This window comes from Pelmatolapia mariae, linkage group LG7 (assembly GCF_036321145.2).
Source record: "Pelmatolapia mariae isolate MD_Pm_ZW linkage group LG7, Pm_UMD_F_2, whole genome shotgun sequence".
Lineage (NCBI taxonomy): Eukaryota > Metazoa > Chordata > Actinopteri > Cichliformes > Cichlidae > Pelmatolapia > Pelmatolapia mariae.
The window spans coordinates 169,834-195,013 of NC_086233.1; the positions used below are offsets into that span (position 1 = coordinate 169,834).

Sequence of the window (25,180 nt, forward strand, 5' to 3'; positions counted from 1 at the left end):
GTTCCAAAAACCTTTCACCAGCTTCTTCTCAACTGATTGTGTCAGCCATGACCTTTCTGAGACAAAATAACCCTGTTTGGAAACTGTTCAGAGTACTGTGGGATGGCTCTGCTGAAATCGTCATTTAGTCTTAGCATAACTGAGTTTGGGTGTTTTGTTATGGACAGCAGGCTTCCAGCAGCGCAGAGACTCCAGAGCAACAGGACTCACTGCAGAAGAAGAAATCAGCTGCCGGTATACGAGCTACCAAGCAAGAACACGTTGAAGGTAAACAGATATTTACCTCCACCTCTTTAACCTCCACCTTCTTTCATTGGGACATGACAGGACAACACGCTCTGTCACTGAGAGCACTCACAGGTACAGAAACACCAAGAGCCGAGGCTCTGCAGACAACTTAATGCTGACACAGTTTGTGGCCTCACAGAGTAGCTTTGTGTTGCAGAGGCACAGGAGCACCACCGGCCTTTGTGCTGCACCTGCACTGACGCCTTCCTGAAGGGGGACTGTTGTGGCTGCTGGCGATGGCTCAAACAGCAGTTTCACACCTTTATCACGAACCCTTTCTTTGACCTGGTCATCATCATCTGCATCATTGTTAGCACCATCTTCACAGCCATGGAACATTACCCTATGATGGAGGAGTTCTCAGAGACCCTGGTCATCGCTCATCTGGTGAGTGTTGAAGAGGTGTCTGCAGATCCTGTTATCTCCTACTTGGTTAATTTAATGGCAGCTTGTTCACTGCAGCCTAAAATCAGGACTTTTCCATTCTGCTCCCTTAGTTTGGTGTTAGACTTGATCAGTTGGAGGGACCATATGTTCTGCTTCGATGTGCCTCCATGACCAATTTAGTGATGAATGCTTTTAGCGGGTTCTTCAGCCACCTAGCAAGAGTGGTTTAAAATGTCCACTCAGAGCGACTACATCACAAATGGTAACGAACCAACGGTACAAACCTGTAAACGACCTGCATAACTGAGAGGGAAAGCAGCAGTGGAGTAAAAATGTAACGGGGGTAAAGTATAAACCTCTGGCAAGTCTCGAGAAAAGTAAAGATAAGCTGGGATTCAGAGGGAGCTTTGCTGAGGTTGATTCAAACACCGTGAGTCTTTTTGCAGTAACAGTGATGCCTGGTCAGAGTGATCATGTGTGACATTTCACAGAAAATTATTGTTTTGTTGGAACTTCTACTTCTGCACGGGGCTCGGTGTGTTCGAGGTTTTTCGTCTGCCTGTCTGCCGATGGTTGGATGAATTGGATGCAAAACATGCTTCTACCCCGTGACCTCTGACCCCTTTGAACTGTGCAGGTCTTCCATGGGATCTTTGCTGCTGAGATGATCATCAAACTTGTCGCACTGGGCCTGCATGGATACTTCCAGGTCAAATTTGTAGTTTCTTCTCAACAGTTCAGCGATCTGCCATTTTCAAAGAAACATTTGGGATTGTTTGTTGTCGTGGTTACAGGTGCGCTGGCATATCTTCGACTTTATCCTCGTCATCATTTCTCTGGTGCAGCTGGGACTGGCTGACGTTGAGGGTCTATCTTTGATGCACAGTTTTCTTCCGGTTAGTATAACATCACCATTACCGTCACCATCATCATGTGTCCTCACGTATCTTTCTGTCTGTCCAGCTCCGAGTGTTTAGGCTGGCCCGTTGGTGGCCGATGCTCCACATGTTTTTGAAGATCGTCTGGGCCTCAGTGGGGAACCTGACTCTGGTTCTCTTCATCACGGTCTTCATGTTCTCTGTGGCGGGCGTGCAGCTGTTCCAGTCGGACTACAAAGCTAATGTCTGTCGCATTTCTTATGACTGCCAGCTTCCTCGTTGGCACATGGAAGACTTTTTCCACACCTTCATCCTTGTCTTCAGGGTCTTGTGTGGACAGTGTTTAGAGTCTTTATGGGACTGCATGGAGGTCTCGAATGATGGCGTGTGTGTGACCTTCTTCATGATTGTCCTGATTGTTGGAGAGCTGCTGGTGAGTCTCTTTACACTCACCAACCTAGAATGACCCAGTCCACCTTAGTCCATCAGGAGTTTCTGAATGAGTTCCTGGTCTGTTTGCAGATCCTACATCTCTTCCTGAATTTATTGTTCATCAATGATCAGCTGGTGGATTCAGAAGACAAAACAACAAACACCCTGCAGAGTACCATGAAACAGACCAGAACCTGGATCCCCAAGAGTATCTGGACTTTGTGGGGGAAGAACTACGCTGACCAAGATCACAAAGGTGGTTTTTGTTTGTATATTTTGTCTTTGTAGGTTCTCAGTTATCCAGGTCACAATAATCCAAGCAGCTTGTTTTGTGCCAGTACTTTATGGTTGTTTTTGGGGTCTGCATTATTAACATGGAACGTATATATAACACTGGCACAACCACGGTGAGGTAACACATTAGTCAAAGTCAAACTAAACTTTATTGTCATCTCGCTATATCCCGTGCATCATATAGAGACGAGACGACGAGGCTCCAGTTACATCAGTGCAAAAACCCTAATAAATAGACATAAAAGGAGTAGGAAAATAAATATACACTTAAGACTAAGACTTAGTTTGTGAAGTCCTGTCCTGAAGCCTGAAACTGGATGTTTACAAACTGGATCTGACTGCGACAGTGAGGGACTCTGCTCACTACTCATTGGTAGTAAAATATAAAGTGGATTGTAGTCCCGACTTAAATCCTCCCGCGCTTCCTTCTCCTCAACAAGACTTCAAACTAGTGACTGAGACCATAAATTCATTAGTGAGCTGAGAGATGAGGTGAGCACGAGGCTCATTTTCTCATATACTTGCAAATGTTCAGGTTTCTTTTACAACCAGAGGAGTCGCCACCTGCTGGACATTAGACAGATTGCAGGTTTGAGGCAGTGTTGCCTTCATATTTCAGATCAGTGGTTTATTGTTTTCTGTGGATCGTATTTGGATTTCTGTGTCTTTTTAGGTGTTAGATTTAGAGCTTTTAATTTTAAAATATTTTCATGTTTTCCTCATTTGCAGGTGACACTAAGAAAGACAACAAGGAGGAGTATCTGGCCTTAAGCTCTGTGAGCTCAGACCAGCTGACCCTCGATGATAACCACATGAACATGGCCGCCTGGGAGGCCCCCGTCGCTGTGGCTGAGATCGAGTTTAGGACGCCTGAAAATGCACAAGAAAAGGAGACGCAGCATGTAAAGCAGATTCTACTGTTTTTGATCCTAGAGCAGAATTTCATGTTAAAAGTAAATACTGATGTGTGACGCAGCTTCAGCCTCGAGTACGAACAGCAGATAAACATGTTTGTGTATTTATTATTACACATGACTGTTTTCCTCACTGTGATCACTGTGCATGAAGAACATCTCTCCACACTCGATGCGACTGCAGCAGTAAAATACTCAGCCTGGAGATCATCAGAGCTTCAGCATAACTGCAGGTGCCTTTATGATGAACTGAGTGCAACACAGCGATGAGCCATCAGACTGCTTTCACACACACATCCACAGCACACAGGTTTAAACCAGACGACTGGCCCGTGTAAAGTTCAGGTTTTAGTTTCAAATTCATCAGCAGCTGCTAATGTTAAAATCACTGCAACAGTTTAAAGAAGCTGCAGGTGATCATCAGACGTTAACAGGACTGAAATCAGCCATCCTGAATTCACAGACACAGTAAAGACCCGAGACATAAACCACGTGAGGTTTCAGAGTGTGAACACTTAGTCCGGTGACAGTATTTTAAAGTAACTAGCTAGGACATTAAAGTTTGTGAACTTCTGTGTCTGCAGTGCGACGTCATGCAGAAACTTAAAGATGAAACTCATCCAGAACCTGAGGACTGCTGCTGCAACAGTATGAGCACACACACACACTGTTATATCAAATGATTATATGTAAAATAGTTTAAACCTGCAGTGACAAACTTTTGTCTCCCTCTTCTGGCAGTGAGAGTAATTACATAAATGCTGAGCTTTGGTAAACGTGTTCATGTTTCAACATATTTGGATCACACAGACTCGGATACCTGCTAATTAGTGTTCAGTAACATCCAAATAAAATCCTCAAATTTCAGCCCCTGAAACTGGACCTCAGACTTCTTGAATGTCTGTTGGTCCAGTTAACCTCACAGCAGCCATATTATTGGTCAGATGATTGTAATAAAAATGATCCAAAAGGTGCCAACAGCACAAACACGGTCCAGAGGTCCAGTTCAGTGACTCCAGTTGGCAGACAGCTAGCAGCTACACCCGCCTGTGTCACCATCCACCTGTTAGTCAAAGAGGCCACGCCCCTAATAATGCCAACTTTAAGGGTCAATACAAACCTTCTCTTACTTTCTTACAGTTGTCATGAAAGGGGGAAAGTATGGATATGGATTTTGTCTCAGACTGTAAACATGTCTATTTGTGCTGTAAAGTTTTAACATAGGAGTCTATGGGGACTGACTCACTGCTGGAGCCTCTGCTAGAGGAACTGCAGCGTTTGGTTCTTCTGTGCATGATTTAGTTTTCAGTGCCTCAGGTTGATGGATGATGTAGACCCAATTTAAAAGTTCAACAAACTGTGACATACAGAGATGATATCAAAGTTCCTGCACTGCAGCTGTAACAGAGTTTCCGTTACATCAAGAGAACAGAAGCCAATCAGTCAGCAACGCCTCTGATGTGTTTCAGGGTGTTACATCTGCTGTCCGTTCCTGGAAATAGACACATCCCAGGGTACCGGCAGGGTCTGGTCTAACTTCATGAGAGCCTGCCTCTGCATCGTGCAACACAAATTCTTTGAGGGCTTCATCGTCTTCATCATCCTGCTGAGCTGTGCAGCTCTGGTAAACAGACATTGTCAAATACATATTTGACAATATACATCATGAATTCATGTCACATTCAAACCCCGAACTCACTCGGAGATGAACATGTTTTATCTTCCTGGCTTAACTCCACACTGAAACCACTGAGCTAAACATGTGGCACTGATAGCGACCTGCATGAACCCACAGACCGTTGATTTGGTTTTTGAAATCACTTTTGGATCAGTGTCTTGATGCATGCTCAATCATCCAGCTAAGTAAATCCCAAAGGTTGAATCTGTACACCTGGTCGTAGCGTTTTCAGAAGAAACTTTCATCATCAGGGGACTTCTTCAGTCTCAGCTTGACTGCAGGTCTCCAACCTTATAAACACTACACTAGCTGGGCCCACGTCCTCATTTTAGGTTTGACAGCGTTTTAGTAGGTAAAGGTGAATGCTTGGACATGAACTGAGCTGCGGTTTGGGGAAGGCCTCGAAGGGGACTGGCGACGGCTCCCGGGCCTGGCAGATCCCCATGTACTAAATAGGAGTGAAGAAGTTAAAGAACTGAGAACAAGGAGGGAGGGAGGGTGGGGCACATAAACGAGAATGAACAGCTTGCAGAACTGGGAGGAACCTATATAGATGACAACCGGATGGAGCGTGTTTGGAGGCGTGGTCCCGCTCCTGAAGTTCAGATACATAATCTCCAATACATTTGCACACTGACTGAAACTAGCAGCACTGAATGAACAATGGGCTGGGAGGTCAGTTCCTTGATCGTTAATATGCAAATTCTTATGACCATTGATCAAAGACGATTGATCAATAACCATGAGTCCCATTCACAGAGAGTTGGGGAATGGCTGCAATCACAGCATTGTAAGATGGTGACAGATGTACCCTTAGGCCCCCTCCTCCATTCAGAGATGGTCTTTCCCTTTTCACATAAATGGCCTCCTTGACTCCGCGCTCAAACCAGCGTTCCTCCCTGTCCAGGATGTGTACATCCTCATCATTGAAAGAGTGTCCACTGGCCTGTAGGTGTAAATAGACTGCAGAGTCCTGGCCTGACGAGGTAGCTCTTCTGTGTTGTGTCATCTGCTTGTGCAATGTACTGTTTATAAGGTTGGAAACCTGCAGTCAGCTGAGACTGAAGAAGTCACCTGATGATGATGAAACGTTTCTCCCACTGAAAACATTCAGATGAACTGAATCAACCTTTTGGGGTTTTGGATCCGTGGTTTAAAGAGACATCTGTTGGGGTGGTTTCCTGTTTACGGGTAGAAAAGTTATGTCTTATTATTGCAGAGGTGCTGCTCTAAAAGACACAACACAGGAAGCACACAAAACATCCCCTCACTAAAGTGCCAGAGTTGCAAATGATCACAGTCTACAATATTAGAGAGAGGATCACAACAATCAGATGACAAGAGCAGCCCTTGGTGACAGTGGGAAGGAAGAATCCCTTTTTTAACAGGAAGAGACCTCCATCTGAAGCAGAATCAGGGAGGAGCAGCCGTCTCCTGGATGTGTCGGAGGGTGGGGGCAAAGAGCAGAGAGAAAAATAGCATAGAGAGCTGATGAAGAACAAACAGGACAGCAGGTCGTCTGTTAAACGAGAAGGTCACACTGCTAGAATGACAGTGGTTGTCCTCAGATCGTCTCATATGCTGCTTGTTGTCAGTAAACAGGCGTGTGTTTGTGAACAGGTTTTTGAGGACATCTACCTGGAGCATCGTCCAGTGTTGCAGAGAGTTTTGAAGATGGCAGACCTGGTGTTCACCTTCGTGTTTCTGGTGGAGATGCTACTGAAGTGGATCGCTTTTGGATTCAAGAAATACTTCACAAGCTTCTGGTGCTGGCTCGACTTCCTCATCCTAGATGTAAGAGCACAATCGGCAGCACCGGTTATTGGTAGTATTTTACAAAGCCAGTCACGGAGGGATCACAAGCCAGTGTTCTCCTAGTGCTGGTCCCAAGCCTGGGTAAATGGGGAGGGTTGCATCAGTAAGAGCATCCTGACAAAATCTTGGAATGAATGAAAAATGATGTGGTGCATTTGACCATGTGTGAAGCTGGGGATCATAGACCCACCTCAGCATTGGTGATGGCACTGAAGCTAAAGGACAGGCTGTTCATGTCTGACATGTGGGCGACTTTGACAGGATGTCAGTATTTGACGTTGTAGTAAAGAAATGGGGTTGTTTCAGTTTGAACAGATAAACTAAAAGCACACAGTCAGGCTGGGTAAGATGAACCTGCTGCTGCTTCACTGCTCTCCTGTACAATGAGGTCAGTTCAATTTAATCGAATTCAATTCAATGTTATTTATATAGCACCAAATCACAACAACAGTTGCCTCAAGCTGCTTTACACTGTAAGGTCAAGACCCTACAGTAATGTTAAGAAAACAGAGAAAACCCAACAATAATATGACCCCCTATGAGCAAGCGCTTTGGCAACAGTGGGAAGGAAAAACTCCCTTTTAACAGGAAGAAACCTCAAGCAGAACCAGGCTCAGGGAGGGGCGGGGCCATCTGAGGCGGGGTCTGATTATTTAAGACCTTGTATGTGAGGAGCAGGATTTTGAATTCTGGATTTAACAGGGAGCCAATGAAGGGAAGCCAATACAGGAGAAATCTGCTCTCTCTTTCTAGTCCCTGTCAGGACTCTTGCTGCAGCATTTTGGATTAACTGAAGGCTTTTCAGGGAGTTTTTAGGACTTCCTGATAATAATGAATTACAGTAGTCCAGCCTGGAAGTAATAAATGCATGAACTAGTTTTTCAGCGTCAGTAAGAGACAGGATATTTCTAACTTTAGAGATGTTGCGCAAATGGAAGAAAGCAGTCTTACATATTTGTTTAATATGTGCGTTGAAGGACATGTCCTGGTCAAAAATGACTCCAAGGTTCCTCACAGTGTTACTGGAGGCCAAGGTAATGCCATCCAGAGTAAGAATCTGCTTAGATACCATATTTCTAAGATTTTCAGGGCCGAGTACAATAACCTCAGTTTGATCTGAATTAAGAAGCAGAAAGTTAGCGGCCATCCAGGTCTTTATGTCTTTAAGACATTCCTGCAGTTTAACTAATTGGTGTGTGTTATCTGGCTTCATGGACAGATAGAGTTGGGTGTCATCAGCATAGCAGTGTAAATGTATGCTATGTCTTCTAATGATACTGCCTAAGGGAAGCATGTATAATGTAAACAGAATTGGTCCTAGCACTGAACCCTGTGGAACACCATAATTAACCTCAGTGTGTGAAGAGGACTCTCCATTTACATGCACAAATTGGAGTCTATTAGATAGATATGATACAAACCACTGCAGCGCAGCACCTGTAATACCTACAGCGTGCTCTAATCGCTCTAATAGGATATTATGGTCGACAGTATCGAACGCTGCACTGAGGTCTAGCAGGACAAGCACAGAGATGAGTCCACTGTCAGAGGCCATAAGAAGATCATTTGTAACCTTCACTAAAGCTGTTTCTGTGCTGTGAACTCCATGAGTAGTAAGCAAAGTTTATTTATTTATTAAGCACTTTTCACAGAGTCGCTGTACACAAAAGGGTAAAATAAATCTGAACATTAAGTGCTAAAATAGTCAATAAAAAGATTTGATAAAACAAAATAAAATAAACAGGTAGTTTTAAAACAAATAAATAAACATATAATCATTCAATAAAAATTCTGAAGCCTGTTTAAACAAAGATTTTAACTGCTTTTTAAAAGACTCCACAGAGTCCACTAAGTGTAGTTGTGGTGGTAGACTGTTCCACAGCCTTGGTGCCACAGACTGAAAGCCTCTGTGCCCCCTCGTCTTTAGTCATTTACAGGGAACAACCACAAAATCCAGAGTCTGTGAATGAAGACAGCCAACAGCAGTGTATTTTGGTAAGAAGCTGAGATAAATAATCCGGTGCCTGGCCTTTTAGTGCTTCGTATGTTAAAAGAAGAATTTTGAAATGAATGCTAAAATCTGCAGGGAGCCAATGTAAAGAATATAAAACAGGAGGAATGTGAGCTTACTTTCTAGAACGTGTTCATAGTCTTGCTGCAGCATTTTTACAGCTGGGAGGCGTGAAAGAGATGATTTGTCCAAGTTGGTAAACAGGTTATTACAATAGTCTAAAAATAACTTAGAAATGTTACTTAAATGAAATGAACAGCAATATGATGAAGCTTTTTCATGCAAGTCGAAGCCAGAGAAGAATCCAATATTACACCCCATGTATGGCTCAACTCCTTCAACGGTCCACCATATACAAGCACAGGTGAGCCCATAAATGGCAGGAAGTAAACATTCATTACTAAATAAGGAAACCAGAATCTTACATGCAAGTGTGCCTGCAGTTAAACACTATAGCTAATAGCATCCCCCACCATGCTAGATGTAGGGGAGGAAAAATATCTGAACATGCCGTTCAAGACAAGGGTTTACAGTTTTAAACACAACAATGACAACTTTGATCAGAATCACTCCAACAGAGGCAATGGTTGGAGGCAATGCCTAAACCTCAAGCCTATAAGGCAGAATGTTATGGTATGACAGGCTGCACTAACACCAAACAGAATGATTACAGAACAGTCCCCTGCATCAGAAACTATTAAAAGATCATTACAGATTCATGATACCAAAGACATAGTAAAGACCTGATTTTCTACAGTTGAAACCTGACTGAAACTCTTCCAATAAGCCATTCCTCTGCAGATGATCTGTTAGCTGTTTGACAACTACTCTTTCAAGAATCTTTGCGATAACATGAAGGCTGGGGATTGGCCTATAATTAGCTAAGACAGCTGGGTCAAGGGATTGGTTTTAAGTAATGTTTAACAACTGCCATCTCGAAGGCATATGGTTTGTAGCCGACTATTACAGACAGGTGGATCACATTGTCACTGGTGTGCTGTCTTCTAGGTGACTCTGTTCTCCCTGATGGGCAACATGCTTGGATACACCAGCCGGCCTCTGAGAGCTCTGAGGACTCTGAGGGTCCCGTCTCGCTTCAAGGGCATGAGGGTGAGGCAGCACTCATGACGATACAGACATTGCCGAGCAGGATGTAGGTGTACTCTTCTGCTACAGAAAAAAGATCAAATATTTATAAAATTCTTTATTTGTTAAATGATTTGTAGGGTTTGTGTGATTTTCTGGTGTTCACTCATCATTGTGTTCCCTTTTTTGGAGATTTGACTCCTTAGGGTGTGTCTGTTATTTCCCATAGACACTGAAAGTTTGTCCTATCCATCATCATTCTCCTTATTTGCAGGGCATCTATCCCCAGCAGTTTCTTCAATCTCACCCAACTCGGGGAGCGTTCATCAAACAGTCTTTGTTTTCTTATGTCTCGGTTGTCCATCCTGCAGACGTGGCCCAGGTATTTTAATCGCTGGTGTAAGCAGAAGGACTTTATCACTTTTGTCTCAGTAATGCGTGCAGGTCTGCATTTGTGAGTTTTAATCGCCAACCCGTTATTCAGCCTCCCAAATGTGTATGATTGCACAAAAAGAACACACTGTCCTTTGACGTTCACAGGAAAGTTTTTCCATACTTAAGGAGGTTGCTCCACAGACCGACGGCTGTGCTCCGTTTGCTCAGCCAGTCACAAGACTGGGTTTACCAGGGTGTAGCTGTCCTAATGACGGAGGTGTGAGAGGCGACTGGTCTTACCAGGACTTATGAATGCCTTGTAACCCTAGTATAAAACGAATTGCATGTCACACAATTTACACCCCAAGCTGTATGATTGTTTACATCAGGGGTGGGCAACTCCAGGCCTCAAGTGCTGGTGTCCTGCAGGTTTTAGATATCACCCTGTGTCACACCTGAATCAAATCATTAGTTCATTCCCAGGCCTCTGGAGAACTTCAAGACATGTTGAGGAGGTCATTTAGCCATTTGAATCGGCTGTGTTGGATCAAGGACACATTATAAACCTGCAGGACACCGGCACATGAGGCCTGGAGTTGCCTGCCCCTGGTTTACATTGTATATTATTTGCTTAGCTTTTGTTTATAGGTTTTCAGGTCTTTCAGTAGCTAATAGTGAACTTTCCTGGCAGAACTAAAGTCCTACTGGATGGAGAGCCAATGTGTAGGCAGCTTATTAACTGGATGTGAGCTGATTCACAGCAGAGACCTTTTTGTCTCTCTGTCTGTGTGCAGGTGGTGCTGAAGGTGCTTGCCATGACGCTGCCCTCCATGTTCAGCGTGCTGCTGGTGATTCTGGTCATCTGGCTTTTCTTCAGCGTGATAGGAGTGAATCTGTTTGCAGGAAAGTTTTCTTACTGTTACAACGAGACGTCAGAGGAGCTTTTCTCCTTTTACGTGGTGAACAACAAGACTGAATGCTTTACACTGATGGATCTGAATTTCTCTGAGGTCAACTGGAAGATGCGGACGTTTAATTTTGACAATGTGGGGATGGGTTTCCTGTCGCTGCTGATCGTGGTCAGTGTGAACACTCAAAGTCTAACTCGTTAGTTAGAACGCATAAAACCATCAAAAATACTGTGTGGAAAAAACATAACCAAGCCTAACTAAAATCAGCATCATTTAGTAATACAGCTTGAATTCATTGTTTTTCTAAAGAAGTTCTGTGTTGATTGTGGGTCAGGGGACATCTTCAGGCTGGATGGACATCATGTATGCAGCTGTGGACTCCAGACAAGTCAGTATACACGCTGGATCAGTACTATTACTGTTGCTGTTATTACTGGTATATTACTACTGTGTGTGTGTGTGTGTGTGTGTATGTGTGTGTGTGTGTGTGTAGGTGGAAGACCAGCCGCACTACGAGATCAATGTGTACATATACATGTACTTCATCTGTTTCGTTATCATCGGCTGCTTCTTTACGTTGAACCTCTTCATTAGAGTCATCATTGATACGATCCACCAGCAGAGACACAAGATAGGTCTCACACACACAGACACACACACACGCGCACACACACAGACACACACACAGACACACACGCACGCGCACACACACACACACACACAGACAGACACAGACACACGCTCACACACACACACAGACAAACACAGACACACGCTCAGACACAGACACACACACACACAGACACAGACACAGACACACACACGCACACACAGACACGTACACACACGCACACACAGACACGCACAGACACACACACGCACACACACACACGCACACAGACAGACACACACACGCACACACGCACACACACACACACACAGACACACAGACACACACACACAGACACACACATAGACACACACACACGCACACACAGACACACACACACATGCGCACACGCACACACAGGCACACACACACACACACAGACACACACGCACACACACACGCACACACACATGCACACACACACACTGACACACACACGCACGCACACACGCACACAGACACACAGACACACACACAGACGCACACACTCACGCACACACACGCACACACACACACACGCACACACAGGCACACACACGCACACACACAGACACACACACGCGCACACACACACACACACACACACAGACACACACACACACAGACACACACAGACACACACACGCACACAGACACGCACACACGCACACGCACACACAGACACACACGCACACACAGACACACACACACACAGACACACACAGACACACACACGCACACAGACACACACAGACACACACAGACACGCACACACGCACACGCACACACAGACACACACGCACACACAGACACACACACACAGGCATGCACACAGACACACAGACACACAGGCATGCACACAGACACACAGACACACACACACAGTTGGGTACTGTGGTATCAGTCTGTAGAAGCTCCACAGTGTTGGCTGAATTCGTTCTTCCTGTTTCTGTCAGTTAACTTTGCTCTTGTCTCTCGTCTTTACTTCGGAGGGAAACATGTTTTCGTGACGGACCAGCAGCAGAAATATTTGAGGACCTTAAAGAAACGATTCTCTGAAAAACGCAACAACATCGTTCCACGACCTCAGGTCAGTTCAGACATAGTTCTTCAGTCTTTGTCAACTGCTGGCTAAATTTCATTTTCAGCCCAGTCCATGTACCTGACCACTTTCAGAAGATTACCCAACTCTGACCCATTCAGGCATAAAAGAGGCTCCTAACTCAAGGGATGAACTAATGTTGTGTCCACACATGATGCACAACTCAGCAAACAACCAGTTTGAAGTTGTATCTTTAAGCTCTTTTGTTGAATTTGTGAAAAATGCCAAAGAAATGGGAACAAATTATGTGTTTTTGTGACGGGCATCTGGTAACTTTGACAGGAAACTGGACAGAAGAAGTTGTGCGAGGCCCAAAAAATAAACAAATCTACAACAGAAGAAAAGTGTCTGAAAGTAATGTCCTCAAGAAACAGGAAAAAATCGAGCAAAGACCTGACACAGGACGAGAGAGAGACATCTGGTATTAAGGACCAGCTATGGACCCACTGATGAGACACAGAGAAAAGGTGTCTCAGGTTCATTTGCAGATTAAGAATGCAGAAATAACACAGTCGGAGAGGCAGTACGGTCCAGGAGAGGTGGCAGAGGATTGGCCGGTTGTCCGAGGGCTCTCACACACACTGTCACATAAGCTAATGGAGTTCTGAAAACGTGGAGAGGTCTGCACGAAAACAGTTTTTAAATGTGTTGATAGGCCACGTACAACCAGAGTCATGATAAACAATATATACGCCCTTGTTTGTTTTACAACCATTTCAAATTATTTATATAACAATCAGCTGTTCTGCATTCAATAAGATGCCACACAAATTATTTGTGCCACTGCAAAAAATAATTTCTGTCCACTATAAAGGAGAACATGACAGCCTGATACCTGCAGGTCTGACAGCAGCAGGTGTATCACTCCTGTTTCTACCTGGAGACAGCAGTCGCCTCATTGTTCTGACACACAACACAAAACTATCCATAACACTACACACTAACTACACAAGACAACACATTAACTACTCACTCCAAACACGCTAAATGTCACAAATCTCTCACATTTCAAAACTCGCTCTCTTTTTCTGCTCTCTCTCTCTCTCTCTCCGTCACTCCTAAATCTTCCCCCTCTTCCTAAACAACCAAATGTCATGTTGCCATATCATTTTTGATTGTTCGACATGGTGCATTTTACCACCAACGGGCTGTTTATTGTTTTGTCTTTTAATTTTTTGGTCATAAGCAGAGAGTGCTTGCTAGCGCTGTCCTTAGACAGTAAACGTGAAACTATTGAGGAAAAACGCGTATATATTATTTATCATGAGTCTGGTTTTACGTGGTCTATCAACACAATTTAAAAACTGGTATATATCACCTTGTTGCTTTGTCATCTTGAAGTGGTCATGTGATTGGCTTACCTCGACTACTTTATTCTTCCTCAGTCAAACACGACCTGGACCAGGGGCTCGAATGTCCCTCTGACGCCCCTATTTCTAAACCTCTGTCCACATGTAAAGTGATTCATAGGTCTAAGTGTGGCATACTTCAGGTCACCAGCTGGAGTTTTTTCTTCCCATTTTTTTAATTGCTTGGTCATCAGGATACACCTGATTGTTGGAGTCATATTGTAGGTCTTACCTTGAGGAGACCGTCATAGTGAACTTGTGCTAAACGAATGAAATGAAATCTTCCCGTCATTCAGGTACAAATTCATCTCGCTTCCATCGGCCCAGAGATGTTTTTCAGACCTGTGCACGCTCCTTTAGATGTTTTCTGGTAAAATCTATTCTAGCACTTCTTGAGTGTAACCAGTAGTTTGCACCTTGTTGTAAACTCTCTGTGTTGATCGTAGACTTTCAAAGGGTTTCACCAACCTCCTCAAGAATCCCCTTGACTCAGTTAGATGCTCTGATCCCAAATACAACACCTTGAATCAGTTCCAGGTTTTGTAACTTCTTAAATTTACTAAATTTACCCTGCCTAAATTTCTCACCCCAACCGGTCGCAGCAGATGAGCCTGGTTCTGCCGGAGGTTTCTTCCTGTTAAAAGGGAGTTTTTCCTTCCCACTGTCACCAAAGTGCTTGCTCATAGGGGGTCATATGATTGTTGGGTTTTTCTCTGTATCTATTATTGTACGATCTACTGTACAATATAAAGCGCCTTGAGGCGACTGTTGTTCTGATTTGATGCTATATAAATAAAATCGAATTGAATTGAATTGAATTAAATTTTCATTGAATAATGAGGGAATGGGCTTTACTGTTTGTCACTTTTGAGCCTCTGAAAACAGGGGACTGCATGAAACAACAGTTAATGCAATATTTTTACAAACCCTGAGCTGTTTGATTTAAAACTCATGGTGTGCAGACACTAAAATACGCATCAGAGTCCAGATACTTCTGGATGTATGTTCATATGTTCCACATGAAGGCATGTATGGAGGCGTTGCAGTAATAAAGGTAATGGATGTTAGAGCTGTCAGATTAATGACTGTAAGGACGAGTCTCATTTTGTGCATTAGAGAGTCATCAGTTGTCAATCAGACTCTTACACCAGCCTTCAGATATTAGCCTGTTGCCTCCTACTGTGGAGGTGAAGAAACAAATTCTGCTTCAGCAGTGATTAAGATAACATTGAATCACAAAATTTCTCCTGTAAGAGTGTTTTTACTGAAAACTGTTTGCAGTGTTAGCAAACCGACTGACTGCCTGAGTGTTTAAAGCTTACGTCTTTGTCTCCAGCATTGCTGCCTGGCTTGGCTGTTTGACCAGGTCACCGGTCTGTACTTTGAGATCTTCATGGTGGTGGTGATCTTCTTCAACGTGGTGGTTCTAATGGTGGAGACTGATGATCAGAGTGTGGAGAAGTCACATGTCCTGCACTGGATCCATTTCATCCTTGTGGCCATCTTCCTTGTTGAGTTTATCCTGAAGATCATTGCACTCAGACAGCATTACTTCAGAAATGGCTTGCACATTGTGGACTTTGTGGTTCTCACTTTGTCCATTATAGGTGAGTCCTACACACAGAAACAATCTTCTTTTCTTATCTGATCTCAGTTTGGTTAGTTACTGCAAATGTCTGAGGGCTGTAACAGGAAGTACAATGTTCCCTGTTTTTACTCTAAAGTCAGTCCGTGTCATCGTTTCTGCAGTTTAAAATGTACTTTAACTCTTTGCCCTCTTCCTGATTTCCTGATGTTTGTCACACTTACATGTTTCAGATCAAACAAATGAAAATATTTGACAAAGATAACACATGTAAACGCAAACTGGAGTTTCTAAATGAATGTGTTTATTATTAAGGGGAAAACCCTACAAATCCAAACCTAGCCTGTGTGGAAAACCTCCACTTATGGCATCAAAAGCAGAAGAAAGAGTGTGACGTGTCTGTGTTATTTCCAAACTTCCATTCTTGTCTAAAGCATTGGAGAAGATAGTCCTCTCGCAGATGCAGGCCTCCTTGGATGCAAATAATATCAGCGATAAATTCCAGTCTGGCTTTAAACCACGCCATAGCACCAAAACAGCGCTGCCGAGAGTCCTTTATGGCCTTCTTTTATTTGCCGACTCAGAGTGCTCTACGTTCTTAGTTTTATTGGACTTGACTTCTGCCTTTGATATGGTGAACCATAATATCCTCCTATCGAGGCTTGAGCATACATTAGGCATAAGGGGTAATGCCCTGAACTGGTTTAGATCGTATCTGTCGGACAGGTCTTACTCCATCACCATGGGTGGCTGCTCTTCCTCTGTTGCTCCCCTCTACTATGGTGTGCCCCAGGGATCTGTGTTGGGCCCTATGTTGTTTTCATTGTATATGCTGCCCCTAGGCTCCATCTTAGAGAAGTATAATATCTCCTATCACTTTTATGCTGATGATATTCAAATTTACTTTCGGCTCTCATTCGAAAGAGCCGAAAGTAAATTCGGTACAACATCAGTACAACTTCGTCATCAGTACTGATGACGAAACGTCATCAGTACAACTGTCTGCTAGAGTGTTTGAGAGAGGTCAACTCTCTCTTACATTGAACAAGAAGAAAACAGAAATCGTGCTGTTTGACAACCATATTTCACGGGGCCAATTTGCTGATACTCTTGGACCCCTTGGCACCTTTACTTTCTGGCACTGTAAACAACTTAGTTGTCCTCTTTGACAGCTCCTTTAAGTTTGACAAACAAGTGTCCTCGGTAGTTAAATCTAGTTTTTCCCATCTACATCAAATCTCCAAGGCTAAGCACTACACAGGACCTTGAGAAACTTATCCATGCATTTGTGACCTCTAGATTAGTCTACTGTAATTCCCTTTACTTTGGTCTCCACTCCGCCCTTCTTCATAGATTGCAGCTTGTCCAGAATGCTGCGGCACACCTTTTGACTGGAACCAGAAGGTTTGCCTCTGTTACCCCAGTCCTTGCTGACCTGCATTGGCTCCCTGTCAAATACCACATTCAGTTCAAAATTCTGTTGCTCACCTTTAAATCATAAACAATACTGCGCCGTTCTACCTCACTGAACTCCTTAATCCGTATATCCCCAGGAGAGCCCTAAGATCACCAGGACAATTACTCTTTAGTGCAGCCTAGATCCCGGCTAAAGACCAGCGGTGACCGTGCTTTTGCCCTGGCAGGCCCGAGCCTCTGGAACAATCTTCCTGCTGCTATTCACGCCTCTGATTCCATCCATTCATTTAAATCACAGTTAAAAACTTACCTGTTTGACCGAGCGTTTTCGGTTAGTTAGTGCACATTCCCTATATTTTGTCCAGCTGTTATTTATCTTCTATTGATCTACCACTGTATATATACCCCCACCTTATATTTATGAATACGCAGTGATTTTATCTTCTAAATTACGCTCTGATGTTTTATTTCTTATTTTATCTGTATTTTTTGTTTAGCGTTTCTCAATCGTTAGCTTATTTGTACTCTATTATGGTCTTATATCTGTTATGTTTGAACCTTTTTGTGAAGCACTTTGGTGTACCTTCGGTCTTAAATGTGCTATACAAATAGTTGTTGTTGTTGTTGCTTGTTGCAGGTCTCTTCTTAGCTGATATCTTGGAAAAATATTTCTGCAGTCCCTCTCTCTTTTCTGTTATGCGATTGGGTCGTTTGTTTGCCTTATGTGGAGCATTCCATCACATTCGGTTTGCCAGAAGGATCTGGATGCTGATTATGGGCTTTGTGATGTCACTTCCTGCCCTTTTCAACATCGGCCTGCTCTTCTTCCTCATTGTGTACACATTCTCCATCATTGGGATGTTTAACTTTGCCTACGTGAAGAATGAGATGATGATCGATGACATGTTTAACTTCAAGACATTTGGAAACAGCATCATCAGCATGATTATAATCACCACGTCCTCGGGGTGGGACGGCCTATTGAGTCCCATCATGAACACGCCTCCAGACTGCGACCTGCGATTACCTGACCCTGGTAACTGCGCCAACCCGACGGTGGGGATTGTTTTCTTCAGCTCCTACATCCTCCTCTTCTGCCTGCTGGTGATTCATCTGTTCATCGTTGTCATCCTGGAGCTCTTCAACACAGCGAGCCCTGAGGACGCTGAGATGCTGAGTGATGATCATCTCCAGATGTTTCATGAAACCTGGAGGAAATTTGACCCCAGTGGCTCACAGGTCATACTGTACAGGTGAGACTGAGCTCGGTGAAGGTTTCTAACCTTAACACTAATCAAAAATGTTTCTGCACTATAATGGACTCCACTGTAATAGCCTATTAGTCTCTAATGGACTTTAATAGTCTCTAATGTGTTCCTCAGTCAGCTGGCAGACTTCTGTGATGGTCTCCAGGATCCTTTGAGGATTCCCAAACCAAACACCATAAAACTGACCCACTTGAATCTGCCTCTGCTTCCTGGAGACCAGATCAGCTGTTTGGATGTTCTGCGCATAATTACTACACAGGTAAGGTCACCTGGGACGGGCTGCCAACACTTTGACATGTTTCTTAAACTCTGTTAGGGTTAGGGTAGGTGTCCAAACAGGCGCAGGGAGGTGTAGCCATGTGTTGCTACCAGGTAGGCGCTGAGGAAGAGAGTCAGAGATTATATGCCCACTGAAGGATATACCCTGGTCAAAAAACAACACCAAGATACCTCACAGCATTACTGGGGGTATCTGCTTAGATACCATGTTACTAACATTTTTTGTATAACGTACAATACCCTCAGTTTAATCTGAATTTAGAAGCAGAAAATTAGTGGTCATCCAGGTCTTTATGTCTTTAAGACATCCATGCATTGAAAGTATACTATATTTCTTAGAGTTATATGGTATGAGGGAAGTATGCACAATGCAAACAGAACTGGCCTTAGCAGGGAACTCCATAATTAATCTTTGAATTCAAATCAATTCAGTTTTATTTATTTAGCGCCAAATCACAAACAAACAAACACATGGAGACATGACAGACACAGAAAAAGCATAGAGTAGACATGGGAACAGAGACTAAACACAGGCTAAGATGAACACTGGGAGGAAAGGGAAATCGCTAAGAACTAAAGAAAACCAAAACCATGAGCAACAATAATTAAATAATATAATTTCAAAGTCTGAAACACAAATGATGGATTGCACACCCAGTATCGTGACACAAAACAACTGCTCCAAACAAGAGCAGTTTCCCCCACAGAAAGTTTCCCAATCATTCTACAAAGCCCACATCAACCTGTTCAACCTGAGCCTGTCACTGGGGAAAGTTCCACAGCTGTGGAAGACCTCCTGTGTGGTACCGGTACCAAACACCTCCCATCCCAAGGACCTCAGGAGCTACAGGCCGGTAGGCCTGACATCACATCTGATGAAGACCCTCGAGAGGTTGGTTCTAAACCATCTGCGCCCCCTGGTGAGGTCTTCATTGGATCCGTTGCAGTTTGCTTCTCAGCCTGGCATTGGGGTGGAGGACGCCATCATCTACCTCCTGCACCGAGCTCTGACTCACCTGGAGAAGCCTGGAAGCACTGTGAGGATCATGTTCTTTGATTTCTCCAGTGCTTTCAACACCATCCAGCCACGACTTCTGAGAGACAAGCTGGAGCTATCGGGAGTGGACCACCACATGTCCCAGTGGATACTGGACTACCTCACAGAACGTCCACAGTATGTGAGGTCACAGGGCTGTGTCTCTGATACACTGGTCTGCAGTACGGGGGCCCCACAGGGAACTGTGCTGGCACCGTTCCTCTTCACCCTCTACACTGCAGACTTCTCCATCAACTCCCCACGCTGCCACCTACAGAAGTTCTCTGACAACTCTGCCATAGTCGGCCTCATCACAGGTGACTCAGAGTACAGACAGTGGACTCTGGACTTTGTAGACTGGTGTCAGCAGAACCACCTGCTGATCACCAAGGAGTTGGTGGTGGACCTCCGGAGATGCAGACCCACCACACTGACACCAGTGAACATCCATTGAGATAGTGGACTCGTATAGGTACCTGGGTGTTCACCTGAATAATAAACCGGACTGATGCTCTTTACAGGAAGGGTCAGAGCAGACTCTACCTGCTGAGGCGGCTGAGGTCATGTGGAGTCCAGGGAGCACTTTTAAAAACCTTCTATGACTCTGTGGTGAGGATGTACACATCCTGGACTTTCCTTTTTGATAAAGCATGCAGTTAGGGCTGGATCAGGTGACTCTGAATTACCAATTACCAATGACAATGGGTCAATGGCCATGAGTGCCATTCTCTGTGAATGGTACTCATGTCTATGACAGTTTGCATATTAATGATCATGAAACTGACCTCCCAGCCCATTGTTCCTTCAGTGGTGCTGGTTTCAGTCATTGTGCAAATGTAATGTTTATACAATTGGAAACCTGCAGTCAGCTGAGATTGAAGAAGTCACCTGATGATGATGGTGAAATGTTTCTCCCACTGAAGACATCCAGATGAACAGAAGCAACCTTTTTGGGTATATCTACTTCAGTGCTTGGGCAATGTGCTGTTTGACTCAGGCTATATTTATTATATTTATTTATATTTATTTATTATATATTTAGTCATGTATTATATCAGCTGTATTTTGATTGGTATTTATGTGCAGTAAATAATGTATTATTTTTCCTTCAATACAGAAAATTTTAAAGGCCTTCTTAACCTCACCTCAGGACAAAAAGGAATCATACTTATGGTGGCCCAGGTGGCCTGTTGATAAACTATGACTATTGCTTGTATTATTCTTATTGTTATTTTTGATGTTGATGTTGTTGTGTTTGCAGGTGTTTGATGAACCAGCAGAGGTGGATGCCCTCAAAGCCAAACTGGATGAAATAGTCAGGATTCACAGCCAGGTTCTATTCTATTCTATTCTATATGTTAGTGAACTTTTAAACAAACATCATTGCTTTGTTATGGTGTAATTTCACCACCAGTAGTTATTTTACTTTTTTTGCAACAGGTTAATGAGAGAAAATAAATTAGAAGTCAGAGCTTCAGGTTTGCTTGATTTTATTCAGCGTGAAAAAAAAGTTGTCTCAAACTTTTCAGCTGGAATATTGAAACACTTCAGTGATTATTCTTTGGATTATTTACATTTATGCATTTTAATATTTTTTAAATTGTTTTTTAAGAATACTTTTAGACATGCCTTTTCACATATTTGCTGTTTCCCAAAACCTAGGCCGCATCCTTCGGAGGACCCGGCCTTTGCGGGCTACGTGGGCTGGGTCCTCAGGGGGCCAGTAAGCTGGAAATGAGCGGCTGTGAAATTGGACAGTCTAGCCTTCTTGATTTGTTCCCGCCCTTACTTCCGCATATTTCTGGTCGCTAGCACCACAGCGCGAAAACATTACAGAAATTGGGCCCAGAAATGTTGCTCATTTTCCGGGCACTTTTTAGAAATATTATTTTATTTAAAAAAAAAAACTCTATGCAAATGCCCAAAGCCCTTCAACACAACCGCTATAAAAATGTAACTTTTGTACCACCAGATTTTCAGAACCTACCATAAAAATAAGGGACTGTCCTTTTTTGTAAGAAAGAAATCTTATAGATCCAGCAGGGGATTAAATAATTATAGCCCCACTGTATTTTAGATGGTTGCTTGGTCTCAATAAAGCTTAAGGAACACATTTGCAGAGAGGTCACAGACACATAAGTTAATCACTATTTTCATTAAAGTCAATCAGTCCAATTTAATCTTTAAATAACTAAGGACACTGCGCCAAAACTAACTAGCTCAATAAAAATACATGAAGCAGAGATTCTAACAGGTGAGTCCGGTTTTCTAAAGGTGTCACGTGAACCAACCACCACCTCGCCAGCACAGGAGGAGACAGACATGATCCAGAAACATGTGCAAGGTGGAGATGCTGAGCGAACGCTAGTCCAGGCTGTGGGCGGAGAATTACAGTGAGATGAGGACCTACTTCATCCTCCTCAGTGACACCAGATCAGAGCAAAATATGTAGGAAAAATGTGCAAGCGTGCTTCTTCTCATTCTCGATGATGCCAAAGATTTTTCCCTTCTGACAGATCGGTTTGTGTGGGGGCAATTACCTGAGATCCACATAAACACCAGTTATTTTACTAACACTTATTATGAGTTATTATTGTGACAAGAATAAAACCAGTTCTGCGTATACGAACAAACATTATGTTAAACTGTGTAACTACAACAGTAAAACTACCCAAGAGAGGAGAAGAAGGAGCTGAAGCTGATTTGATTTCATTACGAACTTTTATTATATGATTTATAGTGAAATAAAAAATATCTGTCCATACTCTACCGCGCGTCCTCCCTGCCCAAACCTCAGCCGAGAACATTTCTGAAACCTGAGAGCGTCTTCTGGACTTGCTGAAGCCCGTGCTCCAGCTCCACCCACGGTTTGCCTGGTTTGAAACAAAACTTTTATTCTTCTGGACTTTTTCAGTTCCTGTGATCTGGATTTTCTGTGACTGAGACGTGTCTTGATGAGTCCAGTGCTATATCTGAACTTTTACCAGTGGATTAAATTACCAGTGGACCTATTTTAACTCACCATGGACGTCAGGCAGAGGTGGAGGCACAGTGACTTTACAAAAAGGATTACACATGGAAGCAGTGTTTTCTACAGCCTTCGTTCTCCAGCTTTGAACTTACCTCGTTTGAGGTGAGTCGCACAAACCCGGTTTTCTGCGCTGTCATCTATCGCCCCCCGAAATACACTAAGAACTTCATAAACAACTTTTCTGATTTCTTAACTGGGATTATGCCCAACTATGATCGTGTTCTTATTGTTGGAGATTTTAATATACATGTATGTTGTCCTGATAAGCCACTGGTAAAGGACTTTTTAAGCATTATTGACTCTTTTAGCCTGGTACAGTCCGGGCCTGGCCCTACACATGAGCACGGACACACACTGGACCTTGTCCTGTCATATGGTCTGCCTGTCACTAACTTGGAGATTTGTGACTGTGCACTCTCAGATCATATGTCCGTGTTATTCAACGTTGGTTTTCCACATACTGCAGCTAAATCTGGCGCTGCTGCTCGGTGCTGTCGAGTTATTAACCCCTCCACTGCTGCGCAGTTTTCTGCAGCTTTTAATCAGCTCTGTGGCCCTTCTGACTTTGTCTCCTCTGACACAGAAGAGCTTAATTCCTGGTTTTATTCTTGCTGTCAAACCGTCTTGGACTCTGTGGCTCCTTTAAAAACCAGGCAGCCCAAGGCTAAACCTGAGCCTTGGTTTAATGAGAGCACTCGTGCTGTTAAGAGGGAATGTCGTCGAGCAGAACGGAGGTGGAAAAAGGATAAACTACAGGTATCATTTCAAATTCTATAATTCTGCTGGCATCGCTACCAGAACACTGTTAAAGAGGCAAAAAGGGAATATTTTGCAAATATTATTTCTTCCGACAGTCATAACCCACGTGTGTTATTTAGGACCATTGACACTGTTCTTAATACTCCATTGAATGTCTGTTTGGAAGTTTCTCCTGAGATTTGCAATAATTTTCTGAGTTTTTTTATTGAAAAGGTTGTCACCACCAGGACTCTGATCACAGCTCCTGACTCTGACCCCTCTGTCTCTGTCCCTGCTGTTTTTACTCAGTTTGATTTTGTGACACTCTCCACTTTAGAGGATGTGGTTCGCCATATAAGACCCGCAGGTTGCCCTCGGGATCCTTTCCCTCCACAAAGATATTTTTCCTAGTATAGGGCAGTATGTCCTTGACATTATTAACAGCAGTCTGTATTCTGGTGTGGTTCCTGCAAATTTCAAACATGCAGCAGTGCAGCCACTGCTTAAGAAACCTGGCCTTGATCACACAGTTTTAGCGAACTATAGGCCTGTTTCCAAGCTGCCTTTACTTTCCAAGGTTTTAGAGAAAATTGTTCTTTGTCAACTGAAGTATTTTCTAGATGAAAACAGTATCCATCCTTAGAAGGCATGGGATCTCTTTTCATTGTTACGCTGATGACTGCCAAATTTATTTGCCACTAAAGCAGAAGGATGCCCTTTCCATTAAACCTCTCTTGGAATTTCTAGATAACAGTAAAACCTGGTTGGCCTTAAATTTATTATTATTATTTTAAATAATAATATTTTAAACCTGTTATTACTGACAGCCAAATTAGAGCAGTGAAGTCCATTTTTTATCATGTAAGGCGACTGGCAGCAGTGAAATCTTTTCTTTCTGGGCAGCACACTGATCCATGCTTTTATTTTATCCTGTCTGGACGACTGTAACTCCCTTTATGTGAGGGTCAGGCAGTCGTTGCTCTCACGTCTGCAGCTGGTTCAAAATGCCGCTGCATAAAATGCATCATCACATAGTCACCAGTTAACAATATACACCTGAGGCACCTGAGGCTACAGTCTATCCTGTTGATTAGCACACACATATGATCTTTCGTTCACGTTTTCTGACTCGCTGACTTTAGGATTTTAAGTTGTTTAAGTTAAAACTTCCAAATAACTGCCTGTGGGCATTTCCAAATGGACTTTAGTTCTCAAAACGTTCAACTGTTTAATTTCTTTCTCAGAATTTTATTGTCTTTGTCCTTCAAACGCTCCTCAGTAACAGAACATGTGGCAGTGTACTTTTCTGGTCCCAGTGTGCTCATGTGGTATGTCATCACGCAGTCTACTAACACAACTCACCTTCAGGAAGTATCCAATCCGATTATATGAATAACACCTACATAGCAGACTGCATGATTATTCGACTGATTGGTTATTCTTCATGTAACTGTTGCTTTTTTGTGTCTGTTGTGAACCATCATGTTATATAATAATGTTAATAAAGGTACTCACGCATATAAAATATTCTAATATACTAATAATAAGCATTTGTATTTTTCTACATTTACATGTATTTTTAAAAAAAATGTTTGTAAACATGAGTCTAACTCACAATAAACACATGCATATGAAAACACGTGCTTTGGATTTTATCT

General features: G+C 43.2%; 1 protein-coding gene across 5 annotated transcripts in view; it reads left to right on the forward strand.

The window, feature by feature from the left end:
• The window catches only part of LOC134630281 (sodium channel protein type 4 subunit alpha B-like), a 30,086-nt gene extending 4,948 nt beyond the window's left edge, over window positions 1–25,138 (forward strand). Inside the window, exons 8-27 of one of the 5 annotated variants that reach the window (XM_065471433.1) lie at window positions 168–267; window positions 446–675; window positions 1,313–1,384; window positions 1,470–1,571; window positions 1,639–1,986; window positions 2,076–2,241; window positions 3,009–3,181; window positions 3,778–3,841; window positions 4,663–4,817; window positions 6,492–6,665; window positions 9,706–9,807; window positions 10,953–11,237; window positions 11,404–11,457; window positions 11,563–11,700; window positions 12,704–12,808; window positions 15,506–15,776; window positions 17,808–18,423; window positions 18,553–18,697; window positions 21,015–21,086; window positions 22,028–25,138. In XM_065471433.1, the coding sequence (XP_065327505.1) occupies window positions 168–267; window positions 446–675; window positions 1,313–1,384; window positions 1,470–1,571; window positions 1,639–1,986; window positions 2,076–2,241; window positions 3,009–3,181; window positions 3,778–3,841; window positions 4,663–4,817; window positions 6,492–6,665; window positions 9,706–9,807; window positions 10,953–11,237; window positions 11,404–11,457; window positions 11,563–11,700; window positions 12,704–12,808; window positions 15,506–15,776; window positions 17,808–18,423; window positions 18,553–18,697; window positions 21,015–21,086; window positions 22,028–22,150 (3,495 nt within the window). In that variant the 3' untranslated portion in view covers window positions 22,151–25,138. Of the gene's footprint in view, window positions 1–167; window positions 268–445; window positions 676–1,312; window positions 1,385–1,469; window positions 1,572–1,638; window positions 1,987–2,075; window positions 2,242–3,008; window positions 3,182–3,777; window positions 3,842–4,662; window positions 4,818–6,491; window positions 6,666–9,705; window positions 9,808–10,952; window positions 11,238–11,403; window positions 11,458–11,562; window positions 11,701–12,703; window positions 12,809–15,505; window positions 15,777–17,807; window positions 18,424–18,552; window positions 18,698–21,014; window positions 21,087–22,027 lie in introns of those variants that run through there. The other 4 variants (XM_063477435.2, XM_063477433.2, XM_063477436.2 and 1 more) reach the window with 4 other exon arrangements.
• The last annotated feature ends 42 nt before the right edge of the window (window positions 25,139–25,180 follow it).